General features: G+C 48.3%; 1 protein-coding gene across 6 annotated transcripts in view; it reads left to right on the top strand.

Moving 5' to 3' along the window:
* WDFY4 (WDFY family member 4) overlaps positions 1-26925 on the top strand; it is a 299923-nt gene that overhangs the window by 114446 nt on the left and 158552 nt on the right. For all 6 annotated transcript variants that reach the window (XM_023648250.2, XM_023648246.2, XM_070264996.1 and 3 more), the window contains 9 exons: positions 3587-3739; positions 8945-9018; positions 11286-11447; positions 12039-12130; positions 13941-14040; positions 16029-16234; positions 16961-17130; positions 19256-19381; positions 24327-24491. In XM_023648250.2, coding sequence (XP_023504018.2) covers positions 3587-3739; positions 8945-9018; positions 11286-11447; positions 12039-12130; positions 13941-14040; positions 16029-16234; positions 16961-17130; positions 19256-19381; positions 24327-24491 — 1248 coding nt within the window. The remainder of the gene's footprint in view (positions 1-3586; positions 3740-8944; positions 9019-11285; positions 11448-12038; positions 12131-13940; positions 14041-16028; positions 16235-16960; positions 17131-19255; positions 19382-24326; positions 24492-26925) is intronic.

Genomic DNA, 26925 nt, shown 5'->3' with positions numbered 1-26925 from the left:
TCTCGTTTCTAAGGGCACTAATGCCACTTACAAGGGCTTCATCCTCATGACTGAATCACCTCCCGAAGGCCCAGCGCCTAATATCATCACACTGCGGATTAGGTTTCAACCAATGAATTTTGGGAGGGCACAAACACTCAGCCTTCAGCACTGTCTGGTGGGGTGGACAGAAAAATATTATTGTCATGAGGCGAAGATTCCCAAATACTTTGACTAAAAAACCCATCAGACTCAGAGATTTATTGTCCCTGTACGCATGAAGGCAGAAGAAGGAAATTGTAAAACTCTTCTTAGAGCTTGAAAAAAGAAACATTTCAGGGATCTATGTCTTCAGGGAAAATCAGAAGGGGAGGCTGGGCGGTGGTAGGAGAGGTAAGAAATGGCAGGTTTGAATAAAGAAAGAAGATTTATTATTATTACTATTATTATTGGCCTTCCTTGACTGCTCTTTATAAAATAGAACTCGTCCTGCCTTATCCCTTTCTAGATGCTTTCCCTTGCTTTCTGTTTCTTCATTGGCATGATGTATATTTACTTGTTGTCGTGTTTGTGATCTTTTCATGCCGTGGACGCATGCTCCATGGGGGCAAGCACTGGGGCTGCTCGTTGTTTGCTGCACCCTAAGAGCACACGGCAGACAGGAGGTTCTCGGTGAGGATTTGTGGAATGAGTCAGTGAGAGAACAAGGGTCTTCCATGAAGCAGTTTGCTCAGGAGCGGATGGAATCAATTTTTTAGACTTTTACGTTGTATCCATTTGCTGGTTTGCTGATTGGATATGAGAGCATAATGAAAGCATAAACCTTCCTCTCTGTTATTTCTATCAAATTTATTTATCATCCTCTTCTCAAACGAGGCAACATCCAGCCAATTTTTATAAGACGGATTTTCATAGCGTGGCAAAAGAAGGAGGATGGTGTTCCAGACTAACTTGTGGGATCCTGTATGGGTTTCTCCACACGGCTGGGAGGAAGGATGATTGCGGGCCAGTGCACAGTAAGCGTGGATGGCGACGGGGGAGGACCAGCTCTGGATCTTGTCTCAGAGGTGATGAGCAGTCATGAGAAGCCTTGGAACAGGGGAATGCAATGATTGATGCTTTACGATGACCTTGACACCAGTGTGGAAGGTGGTCAGAGCAGTGAGATTGGAGCAGGAGACTGAGATGACACCAGCTCGCTCTGAGACTACCTTTCTGACCTGGGGAGACTCAAGATCTTTGTGAGGAGTCTGGGCAGATAGCACAGGAGAGCAGCCGGTGCTGTGTACCCAGCATGCTGCACGCAGGAAGGAAGACATTTTTGGGACGTGCAAGTCTGAAATGTCTGTGAGACGTCACAGGTAGATATCAAGTGGGATAGATGGCCCTGGGGCTCAACGGGGCTGGAGGCATAAATCATGATGATATTTAATCCACGGAAACTGGTGAAATAGGCAAAGAGAGGAGTAGGGAGAGAGGAGGACTGAGGAAGAAGCAATGAAAGCTAACACATAGAGGTTGGAAATATGATTAAAACCCAACAAAGGAGATTGAGAAGAAAGAGGGAAGAGAAACTAAAGAAAATGTTGTCAAAGAAACTGAAAGAAGACGGTGTTTCAAGAAGGCGAGTGTGGTCAAACAAGGCTAAATGCTGATGAATAACGAAGCAAACTAAGGACAGAGGTGTCCCTGTTGGATTTGGCGCCTGAAAGTCATTGGTGGCCTTTCCAAGGCCGGTGGACAGGTGGAGGCAGCAGCCAGCTGAAGGGGGTTGAAAGGAGAATGTGAGGGGAGGACATGGAGTCACAGTTTGCCTAAGGTGCTTTCCAGAAATTTCCCTCTGAAAAGGAGTAGAGAAATGGGGTCCAAACTAGAGGGATTAGGGCTGAAGGGAGTGTTATTTTTAAGGTAAGAAATAGTACAGCATATTTGTTGGTGGAGGGAGGTGAGAGAAGAGAGAGAGATGGATGAAACTGGAAGAGAAGAGCTATCCTGAGAAGCAGTGTCCTTGAGAAGGTGAGAGGTGGGTTCCAGAGGCCAGGTGGATGGAGACCCTGCTTGTGACAGGAAAGAACACAACACAGGCATTCGTGGATCTGGTGATGGGAAGACAAGAGTGGGCACGTCTGATGGGGTCTATCTTCTCAGCAGAGTACGAGGTCCGGTGAGGGAGGGGAAGGGAGTTGGGGGAGAGAGAAGAAGAGATGAAATCCTCATCTTTAAGATGAGAAAACCAGCTTCCTAGAAAAACGGTTGGACTGCCAGGTCAAATGAGTTCTAATTTAACATTTGACATTATTAATGTAAAGTGAAGCCAGTCGGCCTATGTGTGCGATTTCTCTCAGGCAACTCTCAGCCATCCTAATTATGTCCTGGTGGGTGTGGGGGCGTGGTCAGGTTTTAGATATGTCAAAGAAGTGACTGGAACAGTCTGAAAAGATATTGAGTATTTTCTGATCACTGTTGTCTTCGTCACTTCGGGCTGCTATAACAGAATACATAGACTGGGTGTCTTATAAACAACAGAAATTTATTTTCTCACAGTTCTGGAGACTGGGAAATCCAAGGTCAGGGTGCCAGCATGGTTAGGTTGGGTGAGGGCCCTCTTCTGGATGGCAGTTGGCCGACTTCTCATTGTATCCTCACATGGCAAGGAGCAGAGCGAGGAAGCAAGCTCTCTTGTGATTCTTATAAGGGCATTAATCCCATTTATGAGAGCTCCACCCTCATGACCTCATCTAATCCTGATTATATCCCAAAGGACCAACCTCCAAATACCATCACATTGGGGAACAGTGTTTCAACATACTAATTATGGGAAGACACAAACTTTCAGTCCAAAACAACAAGCAAGACTTCCCAAAGGCACGTTGAAAGAGGATGTCTGGGAAGATAGGGAGAAGGGGTGGACTGTGTGAGATCAGGCATAGGGAATTAAGCTATGGAGGAACTGAGAATCTGGATGAGTAGATGAGAACGCAGATGCTCATGGATGGCTGTGCAGCCTGACTTTTGTGTGACTGAGGTCAACAGAGACACGAGCCTTGGTGGGATCCATTTTCTTAGCCTCTGAGACACGTGTGTGCCACTGGGATCCCAGTGCCTCCATCCTGGTATGGGTGCCTGCAGGATGCTAGTTTCCCGTGTTCTGGCACAGGAGGATGGCACGTCCATGGCTGCAGCCTCCAGTGATGCTGAGTGTAACTGGGTTCCTGGGTAGGTGGTGGCTTCCTGGTGATACAGCGACGTTTATGGGATGGTTATGAATGCAGAATCCAGTAAAGGAAAATGAGAAATAGCACTCAGAAATGTAGGAGGAAACCAGGAGAGGGTGGCTGTCTGGAAACGCAGAAGATTCAGGAAGGAGCAGGGGGTCCCCAGTGAGAGGTCAAGTCACGCAAGTACAGAAGGGTGAACGCTGAGGGGGAAGCTGCCACAGAGGCTGGGTATGTTTTTCTTCTGAGAACAGGGGAACAAAGGAGGGGGTGCCAGAGAGCAGAGGCTTTCCAGGCTGGGCCGCCCAAAGTGCAGCAGGAACAGTGAGGGGAAGGGGAAAGAGTCCTCAGGCCGTATTCATGAGGACACCGCTTTGTCTTAACCGTTCCAGATGATGGCGTTTCTGCTGAGGAAGAAGACGACTCTCCTGAACCACCGCATTTTCCAGCTGATCCTCTCCATCGCTGGCACTGCAGAACTGGGCTTCGGGTCGTCTGCTATCACCAACGTTGGCGTCTTCCAGCACATCCTCTGCAACTTTGAGGTAAACTGCAGGCTGGTCATCAGCCCTACAGGAGTGTGCGCGCGATGATAAAGAAAGGCTTCAGTCTTCTCGTGTGTGAAATGGAGACCATCGTCTGTCCCTCGCATGCTGGTGTGGGGGTCAAACCCAAAAGGGTTTTAAAGCTGGAGGGTTATATATATATGAGGGTTTAAAAAAACGTATCCCAGTAATCCATTTGGATGGTGCTTTGCTGTTTACAAAGTCTTCTTTAAAGGGATGACTGAGGCTAAGTGACAAGTATTGCAGCTTCTTTGGGTGGGCGGATCCATCCATCCATGAAGCATACCAAGTGTCCCCTGGCCCAGGGTCGGGCACTGGCAGTGTCCTAGAGACACTGTGAGCACAAGGAGCCAGCCTCTCTACACAGCCGCCTGGGCCCGGACGTGACAAGGTTGACACTGCAATGTGCTGGGTGCCAGTGACGCAGGTGCAGGGCTTCTGAGAGAGTGGGAGCGAGAGAGCAGGCAGAGCAGATTTACGGATCAGGGACTCTGGGGCTGAGTCTGGCAGAAAGCAGTCAGTGGGAGAACGTTCCAGGTGGACGGTATGCTATTTGCACACATGTAGGGATGACAGCAATCATGGGATTTGCGAGCAAGTGGCTGGGAGGGCACCTGCAGGAGCGTTTGCTGCAGGTAGAGGGGAGGCTGGAGGGGGAGACGGAGAAGCCAGGCTGAAAATGCTCAGCCGCAGGACATGCCCTTTAGCCAATACATGCTGAGGTCCCTGGAAGTATTTCAAAACTGTTTTTTTTTAATTAAAAAATAATATATGTTCATCACAGATTATTTTAAATTACAGAAAAGTGAGGGGGGAAAAAAAAGTGAGCCCCGGACATCTGTTGTCAACCTTGAATGCAATCCTTTTTTGTACTTTCTATGCATAATATACATATTTTATCATAGTCATCATCATAGTGTAGGTATTATTTTGACTCCTGTCTTTTCTCACATAATATAAGCATTTAAAAATTTTTATCACGGACTCTTACAAGCATTGCTCTGAGGTCAGAATAATAATCTGTGCTGTAGGGAGTTCCGGGTTTCTTTGTCACTCTCCTATTGTCAGATTCTCAGATTATTTCTGTATGTTGTTCTTATGAATGAATGCTGTTATACACAGCATTTATGTGCATACGTTTCCCCTACTTTTGAAAATATTTCCTTATAATGATTAAAGTTGAATTATTAGGATACAGGCTTTATAAACAATTTTTGGTTTGTTGACAAGTTTTGCTAAACTGCTGATAACTGAGAATGTCAACTAAAGAACGATATGTTAGAGTTTTATTTTAGGTCTACAACTCTGGTGGCAAGAGCCCCAGGCAAAGAGGTCGTGAGGTTGTTGCAGAAATCCCAGTAGACGATTTTGGAACCTCAACTGCAGCAAAGGCAGTGGGGTAAAGAAGAGGATCAATGAAGATTATAATCCAAATTAGAAGTGACATAGAATGAATGACAAGGAAGACACTATCGACTCAGGTGTCATTTAGTGGCGGGGGTATGTTCTGAGAAATGTGTTAGGCGATTTTGTGGCTGTGCGAACATCGGAGCGTGCACTTACAGAAACCTAGACGGTACAGCCTACTACACACCTGGGCTATATGGTACCAATCTTATGGGACCACCATCATACAGGTGGTTCATCATTGACTGAAACGCTCTTATGTGGTGCCTGACCGTACATCAAAACTTGGAGGGGGAGCTGCTGAAAGCTGGACTTAAAGGACAATTTATGGTCATCAATGTGTATGTTAAAAAAAGAGAACATTTTTAATTAACGAAAGGAGCCTCCAGATCAAGAAGTTAGAAGGGCCAAAAAAACCCAAACACCCCCCCCCCAAAATCTCAAAACAGACAAACGAAACAAAATTCAGAGAAAGAAAGAAAGAAAAACAAAGACGAGAACATAAATTAAATAGGAAAGAAAAAAACATAGAAAGGATCAACAAGGCCAATAACCGGTTCTCACAAAACAGACAAACCTGTGGAGACTGGTCAAGAAAAAAGACACAGGAGGCACAACGTGGTTAAATTAGGAGGGAAGACGGGGGATACGCAGGGAGGGACGAGCAACTCAAAAGGTAACAAGAAAACAGAGTCAGCAAGTTCGTGCCGGGAAATGTGAACACTTAGCTCCTTTGAGCAAAATCTCCAAGAAAACTTGTTTCCAAAGGTCATTCAAAAAGAAATAAAATACTCAAACAGTCCTATAACTATCAAATAAATTGAATCCTGGGTTTAAAATCTTACAAACAAGGAAACAACATCCACAAGGGAAGTCCAGGCTCTGGGTGTCTGTAGGGAAGTTCCACCAGCTGAGAAATGGGCCATCCAGCCTTAAAAACTCTTCCAGGACCTGAAAAGGGGGCACTCTCAGCTGATTTTATGAGCTAATCTTGATACCGGAACCCAAAAATGACATTATGGGAAGTGAAAAAGTATAGGCCAATCTTATTGATAAATACAGCTACAAAAATCCTAAATAAAATAGGAGCTAATTGAAACCAGGCCAGGATGACCACCCTGGACCCAGATCTGAAGACGGGTGAAAGGATTGTGGGGGAAGCCAGTGAGGCCTGGAGGATGGGCTGCCTGTGCACCATGGGAAAGGAGATGGGCATAAATAGACGGACTACCTTGCTGAACGAGACAGGGTGTCTTGGCTGCACAGCCGCCCCTTCTGAAGTGCTGTGGCCGTGCTCAGGCAGCTTGGCTCAAAGGCAGCCTTGCCACCAGCATGGCCCCGGACTTACCCAGGCAGGACCCCACTGTACCCCAACTGCCTGCTCCTGGAATGACCATGGGTACCAGCCCACGCCCTTGCAGTGTAAACCACCCTTCAGGGGAGCTGGTGCTTTTAAAGCTGGGGTTAAGAAAACAAGCGACCGATAAAAACCAGAAGCTAAAAGACAAAGTAAAACAAAATGAAATAAAGTACAATGTAAAGATTAAGAGGACAGGATTTCAAACAGAAGAAAAGTTTCCCAAATGTCCGTCCACATCAAGTCAAGTAAGAGCAAGGGTGTGTGCCTGGTATTTGGAGGTCACTTGGAGGTCACTGACAGGCCTGGTGACAAGTAAATAGTGGGATCAGAAGTGAGGCCTAGAGTGGAGAGGGCTGGTGGACAGTCAGTGGGCTTTTGAAGAAGAAAAGAAGAGAAGAAAATAGAGGGGAGGGAGTTTCAGGACTTAAGACAGGAGATGAGTTTGACTGTAGATTGAAGAGGAGAAAGAAGTGAAAAAGGGGTGGTTAAAATGGGCCAGTGGGAGAATCACCTCTTGATGGGACAAGTCCTTGAAGGGGAGGAGGGGTTTGGAGACAAGAGAGTCAGTTACAGGAACAGGGCCAGGATTCATGATGGCTGGAGTGAAGGAGGAGAGGGACAGGAGGATGAGAAGCAGAGGGGGAGACAGGAAGTTGTGAAACAGGGGCAAGGGGTGGGGGAGACGGGAAGTTGAGGGCATTCAAGTCTTAGGCTTTGGTTTCTTGAAAAAGGGACAGGCCAGCTCACTGAGAGTGAGAGAAGGGGTGGAATTTGACACATCATCCGTGTGATATTCAAACAAATTTAATCCAGACTTCTTAACTCAGTCCTTAGCACGGGGTTTATGTGACACAGGGTAACAACCAAAAGCTTCAATTATTCACGTTTCCCCAAATTCAGATATTTGGTGTTCCGTAAAGTAATGTTTAAAAGAGCTAGGCCACCTCAGATGTGCTGTGGGGACTTCTCACTGTTCCAAGCTCTGGAAAGGAGGTGGGGGTATGCTTCTGTGGGAGGGTAAGGGGTGCTGGAACATGCTAGATTGGGAGGCGCATGTTTTAATTTCTCAGTTCTTCCAGCTCCCAGCATTGAGTCTGGCACATCATTTATTCAATGACAGGCTTCATGCAGGAATGTTCCAAATGTGCAGGGTTCTTGGGGTCCTACAGACACGTACCTTGGGCGCCATGCCTGGCTACTGCTGCCTTCATGGGCCTCCTGGTAAACTTGTGTCCACAGGGGTTCTTTGACTTTCCCTCTTAAGTAAGAGATGGAAGCCATGGCCACCTGCTTGGTTAAAGTGAGGTTGATTCTTGACCTTATGGGTCACCATCTGCAAAATGCCTGTGAGGGAACACAGTGTGGAGGCAAGAAGGTGGGCTCCATGGTCACTGGAGCCAGTCTGCCAATTAAAACCCACGGGGCCCCAGGCCAGTCACTCGGTCTCTCTCGGCCTCACACTCCTTATCTACTACACACAGATAAAGATATCATTTTACGACTTTGATGGCACTTCTTGCCTCCAGCAAATAGTATCATTTCTAAGTGTGAACTCTTCTTGCTGCTAAATGAAGGCACTCTTATAATTGTGGGCCTGAACCTTCTGGATTCTGGGCCTTAGGAAATGTCAGTATTTAGAGATCAGAAATAGTAGAGCTCTCTAAGGGGGAGCAGAAACAAGACCATCAACTGGGGCCATCAACTTTGCCCCAGAAGGATGGTTAGCAGCTGCCTTTTGTTTACTGTGAATGAAAACAGCCCAAGTGATAAATTCCACTCTCAGAATCACAGTGTATTTCACATCTGTGTGTCCCTCACGTTCCTGTTTTATGAATAGGGAATGTGGCTGTGCTGCAGGTTTTATGGATAAAGGAACCTAAGAAAGTGTTGCATGCAGAAGTTGGGTGTGTAGTCGATATGGCATAAAACCTGAAAGGCAAGACACAGCTTCTGATTCCAGACCTACCACTTGCTGATGGCACGTGGGACCTGTCACTCAATGGATCTGTCTCAGTCTTTATTTTCTCATCTCTAAAGTGGGAACACTAGTATTTGCCTTGTGGGATCCAGTGAGGAGGAGATGTGTTTGATGGGTGAATACATGGGCTGTGGGGCCCAGGGACGGGCACACATAGGGGATGGTTAGTACCCCCACCAGTCCTTGGTTGGACTCTGACCCAAATGAAGCGCTATGCTTCAGAAGAGATGGGAAGGAGGAGAACGGTGTCTGAGCTTTCCCCCGAGAGGGATCCTCTACGTTCTAGGTGTCGGGGGAGCTGGTCTGATTCCAGAGCTGGTAAATTGTGTTAGTGATTCCAAGCCAAAGGAGACCACGTCCAACACCCTCTCTGCTCACACTGCCTGGAATGCTTCTCCAACACACGTCTTGGTTTCACCCTGTGTCTGTTGTCTTCCAGCTCTGGATGAATACTGCGGACAACCTGGAGCTCTCCCTCTTTTCCCATCTCGTGGAAATCCTTCGATCACCAAGGTAGGCTGGGCTCTGGCAGCCTGGGGGTTAGAACCAAAGAGCCCATGCCAAGAACAGGGACTGAGAAGGCAGAAGGGTCAGTGGCTTAGCACCCATGGCCTTCTCCCACTCCCAGAGCACTGAGTCCCCAGGTGGCAGCAAGTCTGTCTCAGTTCGTTTGTGCAGCTATAACAAAATATCATAGACTGGATGGCTTATCAACAACTGAAATTTATTTTCTACAGTTCTGGAGGCTAGAAGGCTAAGAACAAGGCTATGACACATTGGGTGTCTGGTGAGGGCCCCCTTCCTGGCTTATAGACGGCTGTCATCTTGCTAGAGCCAGAAGGGGCGAGGGAGCTCTCTGGAGTGTCTTTTATACGCACACTAATCCCACTCAGGAGGGCTCCACCCTCATGACCTAAGCACCTTCCAAAGGCCCCACCTCCAAATGCTTCCACATTGAGGGTTAGCTTTCAACAGATGAGCTTTGGGGACACAGACATTCAGTCTATAGCAATGCCTCCCCAGCAGCTCACATACGGGGGCAGGTCTATTTCTGCTGGTTTTGGGGGCCTCTGGAGGAGCTCTGGCAGCTGGAACCTTCTCAGGGGCTCAGTAAGGTGGCCAATGAGGGAAAATATTTCTCTGTCCCATTTGCCTCCCCACCACTCTCCCTCTAAGTGACTCCTCCAGTCACTTTTTGAATTAATCAGGGATCTTTTGGTGGCAAGTGGCAGAAATCAACTCAAGCCGACTTAAGGAAGGAAGAAAGGGAGGAAACAAGGAAGAGAGGAGGAGGGAGGGAGAAAGGAAGGTGGAGAAGGAGGGAATTTATTGGCTGGTACAACTGAACGGAGCACATCTTCACCTGCGGCTGGTGGCGCTCACGCTGCTTTATCTGAAGTCCGTCACCCATCTTGTCTCTGTTCTCTTCACGCTGGCTTCATTTCGGGCAGGCCTCCCATGGCGGCAAGGTGGCTCCTCGGAGCATCTCCTCCTCTCAGCACAGTCATCAAGGGTAAAGGGCTCCTTTTTACTCCATAGTCCTAGCAATAGGATGGAGTCTTGGGCGCGGGGGCCAACTTGGGTCACGTGGCCAGGCCCAGAGCATGACTTCATGGAGGGGAGTTAGGAAAAGGTAGACCCCCAAAGAAAACCAGGGGCAGTGATCAGAATAAGTGAGACTGGACGCTTCTATGCAAGGAAGCTGATGTACAAGGCACCTCCCACGCATCAGGATATTCACAGCCACGCCCACCTGTCTCCTCTTGGGTCGGCTGTTCTGGCAATCATTAGCACCTTGCGTGGTTTGACTGTGTTTGCAAACATCTTTTCATTCAACCACTCATTATTGAACATCTATTACAAACCCACTCCATTTCACACCCAGTTCTTAGGACTGAAATTTCAGAGAACAGGGCAGAGTCCTGTGCAGAAGGAATACAGAAAAACAGGCTGCGTGTGCAGTGATAAGAAAGAGCACAAAGATGAGGGAGATTATAGGTGAACTGCATCCTCTCTGCTGAGCCGATGAGCCAGATGGACGCAACTCACGCACAGACCTGGGCTGGTTCTGTCACTTGTGTATCGGGGATGTTGGGCGTGGCAGAATTTAACATACTAATACTGAAAAGACAGTTCAAGAAGGAGCAATCCGCCCCAATTCACCCTCCTCCACCTTTTTTTTTTTGTTTCCCACTTTCCACTTTCTTCCTGTTGTTTCCTGAGAGATGGACATTTACCCTGGGAGCTGCTTTGTTTGGGGGAGTAGAATTTACTGGAAATTGGATTTGTGATTATTCTAAGGAAGGGGATGTGGATGCTTGAATTCTCCCTCGTTCCCCTTTGCCTCTCTGTGGCGTGTTCATCCACTTTGTGGTTTGGGGAGGGCAGGAAGAGTGCGCACCCAGACAGGGTGTCCCTGGGCCCGCGCCCAAGCTGTTGGGAAGCACTCCGCGGTCGCGCGCCAGTTGGCTGTCTTTGTTCTGAGTTTTCTGAGATCTGCATTAGTTTTCCCTGAATTGAAAAGTCAGTAATTAGGGGTTGTCTTTGAAGGCAGCTTCCGTGGGGTGGAAGGGTACGGGAGGCTCATCCCGGAGCGACTGGGGCACTTGGCAGACCTATACTCGATGGGTGTCTGACAGCATTTTGACAAGTTGCCAAGATGGCATTGGAGTCAGAGGGCCACAGAGCAAGCCCAGCCTTGGGAACCTTTTCAGCAGAAACACAGCAAATTTGGTTCATTCCAGTAAAAGCTTTTACTGCCTCTCTCCTGGGCTCACCAGGGAAGGACCCAGGAATGCTGAAGTCGCTCACCAGGCAAAGCTTATACCCAAGCTCGTCTTCCTCTTCAATGAGCCGGGCCTCACTCCCTCCAAGATCCCCACCATCATTGCCATCCTGGGCTGTCAGCTGAGGGGCCACTTCAGCATCCAAGACTTGCTCAGGTACTGTGACAAGCTTCCCAGGGAGAAGGGCAGAGCATTGGGACCATTTTCTGAGGGAAGAGAGGTCCCAGGTCTCTCCTCAACACACTCAACACAGCATCACCACCTTTCAATGCAGTGGCAGGTTCTACTTCCTTGGGACCTTCTAGGGGTTTCTGTTCAGGGCTGAGAGTTCAGGAAATGAGTGGGTCTGCTAGCTGCCCCCTCAGGGCTATATGTTCACTGCTCCCTGGAGCTTGGACACACTTACTGTGCCAAGAATTCAAGAATTTCCACAAGCACACCATCCCCACTGGCCGATGACCTAACGTGTCTGCCTTTTGTAGACTTCCCAAAGGACGTTCTAGCTGGTATGACATTTGGCCTTTTCCGTCCTCATCGCTATCCTTTCTATGGATCTGGAAGAGCTCTATGAGTCCTGACAGATTTTAGAAGCCTGCCAATTTTGCGTTGATCATAGAATAACACAATTCCCCTCAAATCCTGCCGTGAAGCCACATTTGGGTGGATCTGTGTAGGATGCCTCTCTGTGTGTTCGTCAGACATGGGTTGAGCCCACGGTTGAGTGTATCCTTCTCTCTCTGCATTAAGAATCGGGCTGTTTGTTGTGTACACCCTCAAGCCTTCGTCGGTGAGCGAGAAGCACATCTGTGTGGATGGAGCCCCGGACCCCTCCGTGCCTGGTGAGAAGACCGTCCGCAGACTCCAATTTGAAGGCAGCGAGGTGGCTCTTACAGCGCCCCCGAGAGGCGCACCTTGTGGGGCCATTTTGCAGAGGGAAGGGCTGAGGAGGCAAAGAAGGGGAAGGCACCCCCCCCGCCCCCCCGAGCAGTCGTTCCACAGTAGTGGCTTGTGAGGTCACAGTTTTATGATTAAGGTTGCAAATCAAGTCAAATTGTGTATTCTTCCTACACAAACCAGAATGGCTTCCAAGGAGGGCCTCCAGGAGAAAACTCAGTTTCCTGTAGACCACCAAGTGGGAGCCTTCGTGCTCCAGCCCCTGCCTACCTCCCTGGTTGAATCTCCCCCACCCTTGCTCCCCCTTTGAGCCCCAACTTCAACACTCGGAAGCACTTGCAGGTCCTAATGTGTGGTGGTTTGCCCTCAGTCCATTCTTTGCACATGCTGCTCCCTCTGTAGAAATGCCTCTCTTGCCGCACCCCTCTCCCTACCTCACCCATCTAGACTAGCCATTCCCAGTGCCACCAAGCCAGGCTAAGTCACCTCTTCTGTGCTACTCTCCCCCTTGGGCTTACTTTCACACACAGCTTTGTGATTTGTTTCTTTGAGTCTCTCTCTCCCCAGCCAAGTGCAGAACAGTGGCTGCATCATGTTTCTCATTCTGCCTGCTAGGACAGGTGTGAAGGGAGCAATTCCCAACCACTTTGTCCTAGGCCCTCCATTTCTGCGCTCTCCAAGTCTGGCCCCTCGAGCTACAGGCGGCCATTTAAATTTAAATTCCAGTTATTTAAAATTTTAAATGCAATTAAAAATTCAACTCCTCAGCCACATTCCAAGTGCTCGATAACCACATGAGGCTAGCGGGTACCGCACTGGACAGGGCAGATAAAAATCATTCTTCTCATCACAGAGGATTCTCTTGGACAGCATTACTCAAAGTAGATAAATGACATCAAGCCTGAGAAGTGGGAATTACTATTCCCATTTTGCAGATGAGGAAACCGAGGCTCAGAGAGATTAGGACCTCTATAAGAGATGGGGGTCAGGATCCAAATAGAGGGCAACATGACTCGAATTAGCCAAGCTGCCTCATGAGTCCTATTTCTGTAGCTTGTGTGCTCTGAGTTGGTTATAAGATAACTGGCCAACCAAAGGAATGAATGAACGGACAAGGAGCCAATGGGAGTTATTAGTCAACCCGTTTTCTTATATGGACTCCATTCTGAAACTTTTATCTAACTGAGCATCTTCTGTTAAGACAGTGCTAATAAATATCCTGCAGGGCTATCAAGTAAAGCTTCTTATTCCGCTGGATCTATATACCTCTTGCTACAATTCAAGTTCTATTTTTAGTGCAACATAGACGCGCCAAAGGCCTAGCCTGGGAGCAAATTGAGAGCCGGAGTCGAGACTGAGGACCGTAGTCTTCAGCACTCTGCTCCCACTGCCCCCCCAATGCATGATACCCAGCATGCAGTCGGTGCTCAAGAAATGTTGCAGCTTATGATAATTGAAAAAAATTCTTCTATTGGGAGATAAATTTGACTTTATCATCTTTAGGATTCAGGGGAAGGAATGGGGAACACCGAAAACATCTCTAGTTAAAGAGAACTTTAGGAACATTTCCTGAAATTCTTTTCAAGCGTTGCGTGAAAAGTTGAAGTCTAGAATTGGAATGCCAAAATTTTGAGTCCCATTCCTGCCCCAGTTCCTGGGTGAACTAAGCATTTGGTGAATGCAATTGCTTACTGGGGCAAATATGGTGTCTCTTTCCATCCGTTTTCTCTCAAATCTGAATTTTCTTTTTTGTAGCTGGAAGCCAAACATCTGGAAAGACAATCTGGCTCAGAAACCAGTTGCTGGAGATGCTGCTCAGTGTAATATCTTCCTCCCAGCTTCATCTGTCCTCTGAGTAAGTAACTCCAGGAAGAGCGATTTGGCACAAGGTCGCCTCATACAGAGTGAGGTATTAAAACCTTTTCTTAATGAAAAGTTTAGCATCTCCGAGTCAGTGTTCTGCAGTGTGTTTCCTGCACTGACAGAAAGAAAATTATGTTCTCTCCACCCAATAAAGCAGACCTTGCCCTAAGATATTCTGATGCAAATGTTTAATGGCCGTGAGTAACTCGAAACAGATTTGGTATAATTACAATAAACTCCTTTTGTCACCATTGCTATAGTGTAATTGTTATTGTTCTGGCAGTTGTGACAATTACTGATTTTGATGTCCTGGACTTGGCAGACAATAGAATGGAGAAATGGTTACCCTAAATAACATCTATCAAGGAAAAGGCTTGCCAAATTCTTCTGCTATTTGCTGTTAGTTATTTAGTTATTTCTCCAAGTTGGAAAAAGAAGACTCTGCCTTCAATTAACTTTCAAAACAATGTGGAATCGTAAATTTCATTAGCTCTCTCCGGGTCTGCCTGCTTCACCTCCAACCCTGAAGGTGTTCATTCATTCAACTATTGGTTGAGCCCCTACTGTGTGCCAGACACTGTTTCTCGCTCTAAGGATGCGGTACTGAGCAGGCGGTCCAGATCCTTGCTCTCGCTGAGTTGACGTTTCAGCGTGTATGTGTGTTTGGGGAGGGAGAAATCGAGATGGGGAGTCACCCTTCGGTAAAGCAGCCTTGCAAGTAGTGTTTAAAAATTTACCAGCCTACAAGTTTTTACATTCCTAGAATCAAAGCATGAGAGAACTGGAAGATGCCTTGGAGATGAGCTAGTCTAACCCCTTCCTTTTCCATCTTTTTGGAATGGAAGGCAGTGTAGTACTTAAGCACCTGGGCTCTGACGTCTAGACCTCCTGGATTCAGATTCCAGCTCTGCTTCCAGGGACCTCAGGGACGTTACTTAAGCCCTTTATGACTGTCTTCTACTCATATATACGAGGATAAAAATAGCACCTGCCATAGATGGAAATTAATATATAGATAGCCCTGAGCATGGTGCCTGAGACACTATAAATACTCCATGAGCTAAATGCTATCATCATCATCATCACCATCACCACCAGCACCATCATCACCATCAACCTCATTACCGTCATCATCACCATCAAGGAAAATGACCAGAGGACATCAAGAGCTCTGCCAAAGTCATCCAGTTAGAACACATCAGAGGCAGGGCTGGAAGAGAGGACAGTCTCTTGACTCCTAGTCCAGTGCTCATTTCACTGGACACCAGCCACTCCCTCACTGGGGTTAGTCTGGCATCCTGTGCCGAGAACACTGCCCCATACAGATGCATCCTTCTCTGGCTCCCAAGAGGCTGGGTCCTTTGCTGAACCATTGCCTCTGATTGGCTGCCAGCCTCCCTGCCCTCCAGTTCTGCATTGTCTACCAAGTCTGTATCCTCCAGACTCATCATTTTAAAATTCAGTTTTGAAAATGACACTTAAATCACGTATTTCTTTTTTTTTTTTTTTTGCCTAAACTGATAAAGATGCGTAAATATCGGACTATTCCATTTAGATTAGTTTTGACAAGTGTGTTTAAAAAGGGAGGTAAATCACTGTTATGTGTTTTCTATGACTATATTGATGTAATTAGCTGGGTGACTAGACAGACACTGTGTAAGGATGAATATTAGTGGAGGACTATCCAGGAGGCTGCACATTTTGCATCTATTGACACAGTTTCCAGTTGCTTTGAAAAGCTTTGACCAACTTGTACTTCAGCCGTTAGACACAAATTCATCCATTTCGCAGCAATTTCACCAGCGTTTTATTTTATCATTCTTTTAAAATATAACATGTGCTTCCCTAAGTAATATCCAGATGGTAACCTTAACTTGCCTCTCCTAGGTGACTAGCGAGGCCAGCCATTATTCATATTTTCTGGACCTGTCATTTGCTCATGGACTGGGAGATAATTTGTTGCATGTATTGACTCCCCAGGACGAAGGAAGAGATGTTCCTGACCCTGGGGCCGGACTGGTTCCTGCTACTTGTACAGGGCCACCTGCACCCCAGCACCACGGTGCTGGGGTTGAAGCTGCTGCTGCACTTTCTGTCAAGTTCCTCCCTCCGCGGGCGATTTAAAGATGGCCTGTCTGTAGGCTCCTGGGTGGAACGCAGCTCTGAGGGCGTGGACATCGTGATGGGTGAGTCTCCAGAAGGAAGGGCGCCACCTCATCATGGGCAATGAGTGAGGCTCCGCCAGGCTCCTCCCCACCCGCGACCTTCACAGCTCCTTGCTGTAGGATCCCCTTGACCCCTGACCCTGATCAGCCCCATCGCCCCCTGACTTCCTTTTCCTGAAAAGCCTCCTTGGCTCGTTTCCTCTTCCTGGATGTTTCCCCCAATTCAGAACATCGGCACACCTCTCCTGGCTGGTGGGGATTCATCCTTTAGCTCTCAGTTCAAATGCCACCTCCCCGAGGAGAGGACGGTCCTGCCTGAATCACGGCACCTCTGCTATTCTCTCTTCGCCCCTATTATTTTCCTTTACAGTGCTTATTGCAATTCACAAGCATCTATTTGATATTTACTTGCTTGATGTCCCTCCCACGACATGGTATGTTCTTCCTGAGGGCCAGGGATTGTGAATATTTTGTTGAAACACTGTGTCCTTGTTGCCTTGTTGCCTCTAAGGTGGTAGACGCTAAATCAGTAACTGGTTTCGAATGGATGAATGGGCACGTCAGGAATAGGAATTCGCACTGAGTACTTTCTGGTGCTCATGTGCGTATGACACACATTTCTATCCTGCATTTCTATGGGATGGGTGCATGGCAGGGAATTCCCCCATGTACTCAATCCCCGCCTTGACCAGAAGTAACAGCAGTCGTTCTCTGTCGGGTTTTGTGCCTCTTCCACCTGATCAATAGACAACCTCAAGAGCCAGCCCGCCCTGCCTGACCAGAGCCCCTGCCTGCTCCCTGGGTTACGGGTCTTGAACGACTTTCTGGCCCACCATGTGCATATTCCGGAAGTCTACCTCATCGTGGCCACCTTCTTCCTACAGACGCCACTTACAGAGCTGAGGGATGGGCCCAAGGTAGGTTCATGGGGCGCCCTCAGGAGGGAGTGATACGCTGGGTTTTCTGCTTCCATGCGACCCAGGCAGTTGCCTAAGACCCTCCACCTCTTCCTCCCTCCACCTCCTACTCCTGTGGTGTCCTGACCCACTTCTTTCCCTAGCAGTCCCACACCCCTTGGCTAGCTCCTCACATATGCTTGGCTCCCTTGGCCTCTGTATGCCATCGCCCCTCCCAGCAGGTCTCTGTTTTCGTCAGTCCCACTTTTAAATGTTTTTCCTTCTGGCCACAGCTGGAGAAGTCACATGATGGTGGGGTGGTGGGACGAGGCGAGTTGCTGCCACCACAGACTTGGAGCCTCGGTTTGTGCCTTCAGAAAAGACATGCCCCTTCACCTTAGTAATGCCCGCTGTTCCCTACATTCTAATATAGACTTTACAGGCTCTTGAGTCTTCTGGCCCCCACCTGCCCTGTGCTCAGACGACTTACCTCATAGCGGGAGTGGAGGCTGCCCACGAGGGGACATTGGTGCTGTACCCGGCCCTCCACCACGTGTTTGTGCCATGACCCCCTTCACGACCTTCTCTCATTGTCACTGGCAAAGGGGAGCTTCTCAAGGCTGATCTGGATTCCTTCTACTCCTTTCCTGAGTGACTCACCCTATTGTACCCCTTCTTTCTTTTGTATTTTCAGCATCTCCTTTTCTATTGACTCTTTCCACGTAGACCACTGTCTGTTAAGTGATGGCCCCCCCTAAAACCAGAAGCTACCTCCTTGACTCACACTCTTGACCAACTGCTGTCCTGTTTATCACTCTCTCTCTTTCCTTGGCCAAGTTTCTCCAAAGAAGAGTCTACACTCCTTGCACACACCTTCTCACCATCCCCTCACTCACTCACTCACTCACTTGCATTGCATCCGAGTCTTCATTGGCTCCCATTGCTGCAGGATCAGGTTCAGACTCCACTGCTGGCATCAAGCCCCTTCTCAGTGGGGCCCCTGGCTTGTGTCTCCCACCCAGCTTCTTCCCTCGCCCACTCTTGGCGCTGCAGTCCCCCTCAGTCACCTCCCCGGTGAGACCAGCTGCTTTGCGCTTGCACATCCTGTGCCTTTAATGAGCCCTTTCTCCCACCATCACCTGCCTGGTGAGGTGTCCTCCCCAGTATTCAGCTCAGATGTCACCTCCTGCTGAGATCCCCTAGACAGTGGATACCATTCCCCGCTTTGTGCCTCAGCCTACCCTCGCCGTATGTGGCACAGACACATTCACACATTTGCCTCTCTTGTTAGACACCGAGCACCTCAAGAACGGACCCCACCTCCTCCTCATCCTCCCAGGCCCCTGGCAAAGAGCAGACTCTGAAATCGTTTCTTGGTCTTGAGTTGAGTTAAACTGAATTGAGATGGGTGGGGAGGCGTGGCTTTGCAAATAGAAGGCTAAAATGCTCACCGCTCTTCCCCATCCTTATATTTGACCTATCTAAATCTTGATGTTATTGTAGATCACGCTTCAAAATACAGTCCTTAATATGCGTGCTAAGTTCAGCAACACCCTGTATTTTTATTTTGCTGAGACGTATCGCAGAAAACATATGTCTGCTGAGTGTCAGGACCCGTGATAGATGTGTTACATATTTTATTTCACTTGATATTTCTAACAATCCCATGGGGTAGATAATGTAATTTCCATCTCACTGAGAAGGAAACTGAAATACCAAGAAGCTGAATAGCCTGCATAAGCGCAGCTTTTGAAGAGGCACAGTCGGGTCACCCTGCTGGTCAAGCGCACGCTCTCTTTGCCATGCTCTGCACTTTCCCCAAAGCCTTTGCCTTCATCATGTGTCTTCTTCCATCTTATTTACAAAAATTCATTAAAGTTGATTGGGACATTGAGTATTTGTGATGTCAGACCAAAAGGCCTAAACTTGAGGCAAGCTGCTAGTGGGTATTCAGCACCTCCTCGGAGCTGTGCATTTCCTTTGGGCACCATCGAGGGGACTGAAATTCACCACATGGGCCAGCCTCCGGGTCTGCTCCTGTGCTGTTTCCTACTGGGGCGCCTGGGAAATGCGATGTACTGGCTGGAAAGCTGGTCCCCTAGCTGTGGAGCCGCCGGTCTCCTTACAGCCCCTGCTTGTCTTTCAGGAAAGCCTGGATGCCATGCTCCAGTGGCTTCTGCAGAGGCACCACAGGGAAGACGTTGTCCGGGCCGGGCTGTGCACTGAGGGTGCCCTGCTGCTCTTGGAAATGCTGAAAGCCACCATGAGCCAGGTGAGCCCCCCTCCCCCCATGCCGTGAGGAGGTTCCCAGGGGACAACAACGGTGGAAGGTCACCTTGACTTTGCCCAGCAGCTTTCCAGTCATACCGGTCATTGCAACTGTTACTCCCAATGCTTGACAGAAGAGGCGGAGTGGGTTCCTCATGATAACTTGGGTGCACAGTGGGAAACCCAGCCCAAATGTCCCCAGTGAGGTTCATGCGCTCTTGCCAAAGACATCCATTTTCCATTTGTTTAAACATTTGACTTTCTTCACTGGGAAGTTTAATGCCTTCAGTAAAAGGAAACACTTTTTTTGAACAACTGGTTTAGGTGGGGAACTTCAGGGACCCACATGTGGGGGACCTGTGAGATAGAGACCTGTCTTAGAGAAGACAGACGTTCACCAACTACATACATGACATGGGCAGCCTTAATCCAGGCCTTCGAGGCCCACCAGAGGTGGGTGGAGAGGTTATTCAGACGTGGAGGCAGGTGTGAGGGGTGAAGGCCAAGGGGCCTGTGGACAGGAGTAATTGTGAGCCAGATCAACAAGAACACGCATGAGAGGCTGAAAAATTCCAACTTCCGTCTGTAGGCAAGGGCAACCAGAGGCTTGAGTGTGTGTGTGTTGGGGGGGTCTTTATTGCTTTTATAAAATGATGCATGATTGCCTGTAAAACGTAAACAAAAGGAAAAAGTAGAAAGCAAAAATCACCTGAAATATATCCATCCAGAGATAAGCACTGTGAACCTTAGTGGAATATCCTTCCAGATGCTTCTCTGAGATTATACCACATCCTTATGGAGGACTAGACCACTTAAGTTCCTTTTGCCTTTTTTTCCGCAACATGTTGTGGATATATTTGCATATCACTAAAAATACGTGGGAAACATCCATATTTGTAAATGGAAATCCATGTTGCTTCTCGGAGTGTTTTTTGTTATAGAAAGCCTGTAATGCACTTTCTTGAGGACGGAGACAACTTTTGTTTCCAGTTCGGTGTCCTCCTTAGTGTCAAGTCTGGGATGTCGGAGAGCGGATCAAAGTGCACTGCACGCATTTTCTATGGATGCGTTTCTTAGGAAGGTTGCCTTAGACATTAAGCAGATGCACTTCTCCATCTACCGAGCATCCGCCATCTTGTATAGAAGTCCTCACAGCCGCAACAACACGGCCAAACTGGTGATTTCCTAGTGAGTCCTTTTGCATTTATCACTACTGAGGTTGATGCCGTTTTTTACATGCTTATTAACCATTTCTATTTATTTTACTGTGAATGGCCTGTTTGAATCTTTTGCCAACTTTGTGTGTGTGTGTGTGATTATGCTAAGAAAGTACAGATTACACCTGCTCTTTTTTAAAGCAAGAATGTATTTAATTTCTATTAAATACTCTTTTAGTATATAATGAGATGATCATATGCCTTTATACTTTTTTCTTTTAACCGCCTATTGAATTATGTCAATTTTCTCACATTCTTGCAAAGATCTCAGTCACCGTTCTTATTCTTTTAGCATATTTTCTTATTCTGTTTGTCATATTTTATTTATGATTTTGCCTGAATATTTATAAGTGATATTAGGCTGTAGTTGCGTCTTTGTTGGGTTTTGATATCAGTATTTTGCTAGCTTTATTAAAAAAAGCCTGCTCGTCTTTCTTTATATTCAAGATGCTAGGTCCATAATTCTTATATTATTTAAATTGTTCCAATGAAATTTCTTCGGCCTGAATTTTTTCCATTATTGCCTATTTAGGCTTTTAAATGTCTCTTTGATCTAGTTTAGGCAATTGATATTTTTAAAAATCTTCCCATTTAGTTTGCATAAATGGTTTCTTTTAATTCACTTAATTTTCTGTGTGATTATTTCCCTCCTTTTGTTCTTAATTTGTAAGTTCATGCTCTCTCTTGACCCCACCCCTCCCACTACTTGAGGAGCTGAAGATGTGTATTTATTTAAACAACCAACTTTGGGTATATTTCTCATTCTCCTGGTATTTTTTTCTGGCTAATTCTAAGATTTTGATATTTGGCATCTTCAGTTTTTTCTTGTTTTCCAGAGTTTCTGTGATTGCAATTTTAAAGACCTTTTTGGCTCGTGTTTTTCAGCGTCCATGTGGTTGAACTTTTTGTTTTTTCATTGTTATCTGTTTCCAGTTCTGTTTTATCCAGTCAGAACGCTTGACCTGTACACTTTCCATCTTTGCGAAACTTATTCATGATTCCATTGTAGGCCTATTGTGCAATTAATTTTGGGGTGCTGAAAAAATGTCTATTTTCTGTTGCGGTATCAGGAGTTTGTTAGCTTTCTAATCAATTGATGTTATTTTAAAAAAGCAAACAGAAGGAATAACATGAAAGCATTTAAAATAAAGAAAATACATAGTGTGCTGAGAGAAGTCAAAACATAAGTCTGAACATGTACATTATAATATTAAACACCAAATGGTTAACTGGTAGATTACAGATATGACTCTTAGACTGAGTCAGAAAACAAGACACAATCTTCTGGGATCTAACACAAGAAAAGTCATTCAAAGACATTGTTTTGGTTCCATGAAAGGATCTGTCATGAAAGCATCATTTACCGAATACAACAGACCAGCATCAAAATATAAAAGGCCCAAACTGGGAGAATAGAGAACAAGGCCAGAAACTTAATTGTGGTGCATTACTCTAACACATCTTTCTCAGTTAATTTTATTTTGTTTGTTTTATTTTTTGCTTGGAACTGTGCTTTGTCTGATACTGTCCCCTTGCCCGGTGGTCACCATAGCTGAGTTCGCCCGTTGTTGAACTTGGTATAAATGGAATCACACAGTCTGTATTCTGTGGCATCGGGCTTCTTTCACTCATCGTTGCTTGTGGGTTTCACTCCCATTGTTGTGTATATCAGTAGCTCATTCTTTTTTATTGTTGAGTAATAGTTTATTGTGATAATCACTATTTATTTATCCCTTCTGGCTCGCTTCCATCTGGAAATATTACGAATAAAGCCACTATGTGTGTATCTTTTGGTGGACATACATACTTGTTTCTGTTGGAAATCTACCCAGGAGTGAAATTGTGGGTCACAAGCTACACACAGGACTTGCTTTAATAGACATTGCCGAGTACGCTGCGAAGTGGAAGTGCCGGTTTATGCTCACCAACTCTTCTTTTGGAAGGGTTCTAGCTGCTCCACGTCCTGGCCAGTGTTTGGCACTGTCAGTCTTTTAGGCGTTAGCGGTTCTGCTGTGTGCAACTATCCTCTGGAACAGACAGTATTATGTCCATTGTGCAAATGTAGACACTGAAGGTTAACTCACTTGGGCAAGGTCACAGAGAGAGGGCCTGGTGGAGGCCTGTGTGTGCGGCATTAACGTGACCCTCTAGGTCACCGCCGTGCCTAAGAGCCTGCAGGGGCTCCTGGTGCTCAGTGCGTCAAATCCGAACTCCTCTTCCAAAAGGTGCGAGCCCTCTGTGTCTGAGCTTTCCTCCCTGCTTCTTCTGCGTTCACCCCGTGCTAGTCACTGTGAAAATAAGCCTGAAGCACTAAGAGGTCTCATTTAATCCTCGTGACAACCTTATGAAGCAGGTCACGTTACGATCCTGGGTTTATGGAGTTGGGACTTGAGGTGACGGGGGATCCAAGCAACACAGTCAGTAGGTGGCACAGGCAAGGTTTGAACCAGGCAGAAAAAAACCCAGAAAAATCTCACAGAACTCCGCCCTGAGGTCCTAGCCCGTGAATCTCATATGGTGCTGTAAGAACCTGCTGGAGAAACCAGAAGCAGGTGACTTCAGAAGCAGCTTCTCCCTGCCTGCCTGCTCAGCCCCGTCTGGAGCCTCCTGGGGCGCTGCGAATGAGATTTTGACCTGCTCTCTGATTGCCCCGTGCATATTACCTTTCTTGCTACAGTTAGCTTTATCTTTTCTAGTACGAGGCTCTGTTCCAGGCACTAGTTATGTACCTGGTAAACAGGATGTCCTAACTCATGCCCATGGGCCAGGACTCGAGGCAGGCAGGTGGGGAAATGAGAAAGCCATGGATGGGAGGGGCTGGGGCTGAGTAACTGGCCAGAGGAACACCTGACGTCCACCTGTAACATCCGCAGGGGTGTGGCTGTGCATGGACGAAACCTGATGTTAAGGCTGGTCAATTTTCAAGTTCCAGGCTGTTTATTCAGGACAGAGCAGGACGTCAGGCAGCAGCTGGAGCCTGTCTCCAGATAGAGTGACTGGGTGCGGCTGGTCCGGAGAGCCAGGCTTCAGTGGGACACTAGTGTGCAGCCGGGGTGGAGGTTCAGCCATGTGGCCAGGGCCAGGTTAGGGGGCAAACAGGTCTCCAGGTCTCCTCAGGGCACTGGGTGTCAGCCTAGTGCAACATGATTCCTTCCAGAGCCCTGGCTGGTGGGTAGGGGCTTCCAGCCCTGCCAGCCTCAGACAGGCTTTGTCCAGGTGTCAGCCAGGGCAGAGGCCACAGCTGGGAGCATTAGCACTGGGCTGAGGAAGGCTGGACTTGACCCTGATTGGCAAGTTCCTTGAGCACAGAGGCTGTGTCTAATCCCTAGGTGATGGTATGGGGAAGAGCCAGACTTTGCAGCCGGATTGTCTGGGTTCAATTTCTGGCTCTGCCCTTTACCTGCTGGGTGACCTTTGGTAAGCTACTTAACGTCTCTGTGCCTCTGTCTTCCCATCTGTAACATAGGGGTAAACATAGAACACACCTCAGAGGGTTTGTGAGATGAGAAGAGGAATATGTGTGAAGCCCTTCGAACAACGCCTGCGTGCATTAAATCCTTCCCCAAAGGATGACCAGTGTCGAGGGCTAATGCATTGTCTTAGGTGTCTTGCAATAAGATGTCTTGTTGAGAGTCTCAGAAATGAGGTCTTCCCCCCAGATTTCAAACCCTCTGGCTCCTTTGCAGCCCAGTCGTGCTCCCTTGCTCCGCCTCTCATGAAATGTGCCCTCAGCCCGTGACAGGTCCTGGAGACGACGCCTGGGAGCGGACGTTCCCGGCCAGTGTGCTACAGTTCCTGGGCCTCGTGCACAGCACCTACCCCCAGGACCCAGCCTGGCGGGCCCCGGAGTTCCTCCAGACCTTGGCCGCAGTCACCTTCCCCCTGGGAAGCCACAAGGTAGGACATGCCACCGCCCTGCCTCCGTGAGAGCAGGGGTGAGTGTCATGTTGTCCTCCTCCAAGGACGAAGGGCAAACTTCCTCCCCACTCCCCAAAATTAAAATACGTTTTAAGGCAATTTGGCTGAAACATTAAGTAAATAACGTGAGTAATTTTTCCTTTTCTTGGCTTAGGTGCAGCTTGAGGTCGTTTTCAGCTCTGAGATTTCCATCATTTTTTGAGTTGTTAGGCATCTCAGGAATGAGAAATTTGATGGTAGATCTAGTCCAATTCTATGTGGAATATCCACGCACTGATCACGGGAAACAGCAAATTCCATGCCAGGAAGCCTGTGGCCGGTGCAGCCCGCACGGGAGGCTGGGCCTGGAAGACGGTCCTGTCTTTTGTCTCAGGGCCTCATCCTGGTCTCAAGGTCATAATCTGGGACTCCTCTTCATCAGAGGGTTCACCCAGGCGCGGCTTAGAGCCAGCCGAGCCGAGGCTGTGAGGGCAGGGGGACCTCCGGGTCTTGAGGACGAGGTGTGAGAGTGGGGGTGGGGAGGGGGCCGTGGGAAGAGCCGTGAGTGAGTTTGAGATGGAGAACCAGCAGGTCAAGGGGACTCAGTGGGCTGGGAGCATCTGGCAGCTGAGAGGAGGCGGTGAGGGCCGTGTGAAGGGCAGGTGTAGGAGGGCAGAAAGGGCAGGGCGGAAGTCCGCTTGTCGCCCCAGCCTAGTGGAGTAGGAAGCTGAGGCCAGGCAGGGAGAACGAGCGGGTGACATCTGTTGCAAGTCGAGAGCTGCAGCTAAAGGAGCGTGTCAGAAAGGCACACGACGGTGAGGCGAGGCTCAGAGGCTGTTTGCTCCATCATCGTGTGCTAAACAACCAAATAAATGAGCGAACGTGCCTTTCAGCTCATCTTTTCTAGAAGTGTGTTCATGCTGGTGGCCTCCATGTATGGACACCCACAACGGCCCTGCGCCTGCCACTTCCCGAACCTGCAGGCCCCCCGGGGCAGGTGGCGGCGGGCAGGCAGGGCAGAAGTGCGATTCGGAGAGGGAAGGGCGGCTGACCTGGTGCCCGGGTTGGGGCACGGTGAGGCCTGTCTCACAGCATGGTTGAGAGAATGCAACGCACCGGTTTCCGTGATTCCTGAGTGACAGACCCGAGATTTGAACCTCACTCTCTCACCCCAAAGCCCGTGTCCTTTTCATCACAGTCAGTTTAAGATAAAATTGAACGGCCAAATGAAATTTAAGAGTAATTAGCTTTGATAAAAAGACTAAATACAAAGAGTAGAAGATTTGCCAAAAGAGAAAATGGCTCGATGGGTTAAACAACTAAAGTAACATACTAGGACAGTAAGATGAAAAGAAAAAGACATAGCAAAGAGCAGAGGCAGGCAGTGCGGGCAGCGCTGGAGGGGTCAGGGCTGGGACCCCACACGGAGGCCAGGCGCGCCCCAGACCAGGCAGGGGGGAAGGACAATCCTATAGGCTGCCCCTCAGCATCCCTCCGAGTGGGCTTTCTGGAGGGGACCAGGGCCCTGAGGTCCGTGGCCTGACATTCTCAGCCCAGATCGCCACCTCAGCCCCTGCAGCTGGGGACCAGCCTCGCCATCTGCTGAACTCGGGTTCCGGCCGGCTGCCCGCCAGCAGCTGCAGAGCACACTCTGACCCAGGGCTCCTCCTCCCCACGCTCAAAGCTCCCGCCTGGGGGAGAGGCTGGGCCAAAGTCACCTCCCCAGCTGATGAGCTGCGGGTGGGCCAGGCCCTCTCTTGGGGCTCCTGGCTCCCGTTCCAAAGCCCTTATCGCCACACCTGCTTGCCTCCTCCTGGCTGCCAGTCAGCTCAGCTCCAAAAGGCCTTTGCTCCCAGAAAATGTGATAGACTGTGTTCACACCGAAGGCTGGTGGCCAAAAGCCTTCTATTTGCTGTGAATTTATATGGCATCTTTCCAGCCAAGGCCGCATGGAGCTAATTAATGCAGTCACCACCTCCCTAGGTGCCATTAAATTCATTTTATGGCTTAATTAACAACGGCTGCATTAATTTTATGAATGAGCAAAGGGAGGCGCCGACAGATGAATGCACATGAACAGTTTGCGGGCCTGGAGTCCGGAGGCCCCGGCCGCGTGTCCTTGGGCGTGTCATTCGGCCTCCCAGCATCTCCCTCTCCTCCTGGACGTCTCTGGGCTAATGACCCCGGTCTCATTTGTCCCCCAGTGTTTTTATCAATATGAAAACAGGAAGTGAGGGCCAAGGCTGCAAGGACATGGCTGCCCGGGTTCTCTGAAGTCTTGCTTGTCCCCTTTCACCTGAGGGTCCTGTCTTCCAACATCAGCAGAGTGGGGCAGGCAGAAAGGCAAGGGCAACACCAGCAGGTGGGGACCGGCTTTCTTGACCTTATCCCGGGGCCAGTTATTGCCACGTGCACTCTTCTCTCCGTGGGTCCT

This window comes from Equus caballus, chromosome 1 (genome assembly GCF_041296265.1).
Source record: "Equus caballus isolate H_3958 breed thoroughbred chromosome 1, TB-T2T, whole genome shotgun sequence".
Taxonomy (NCBI): Eukaryota; Metazoa; Chordata; class Mammalia; order Perissodactyla; family Equidae; genus Equus; species Equus caballus.
This window is presented reverse-complemented; position numbering and strand designations above follow the sequence as displayed.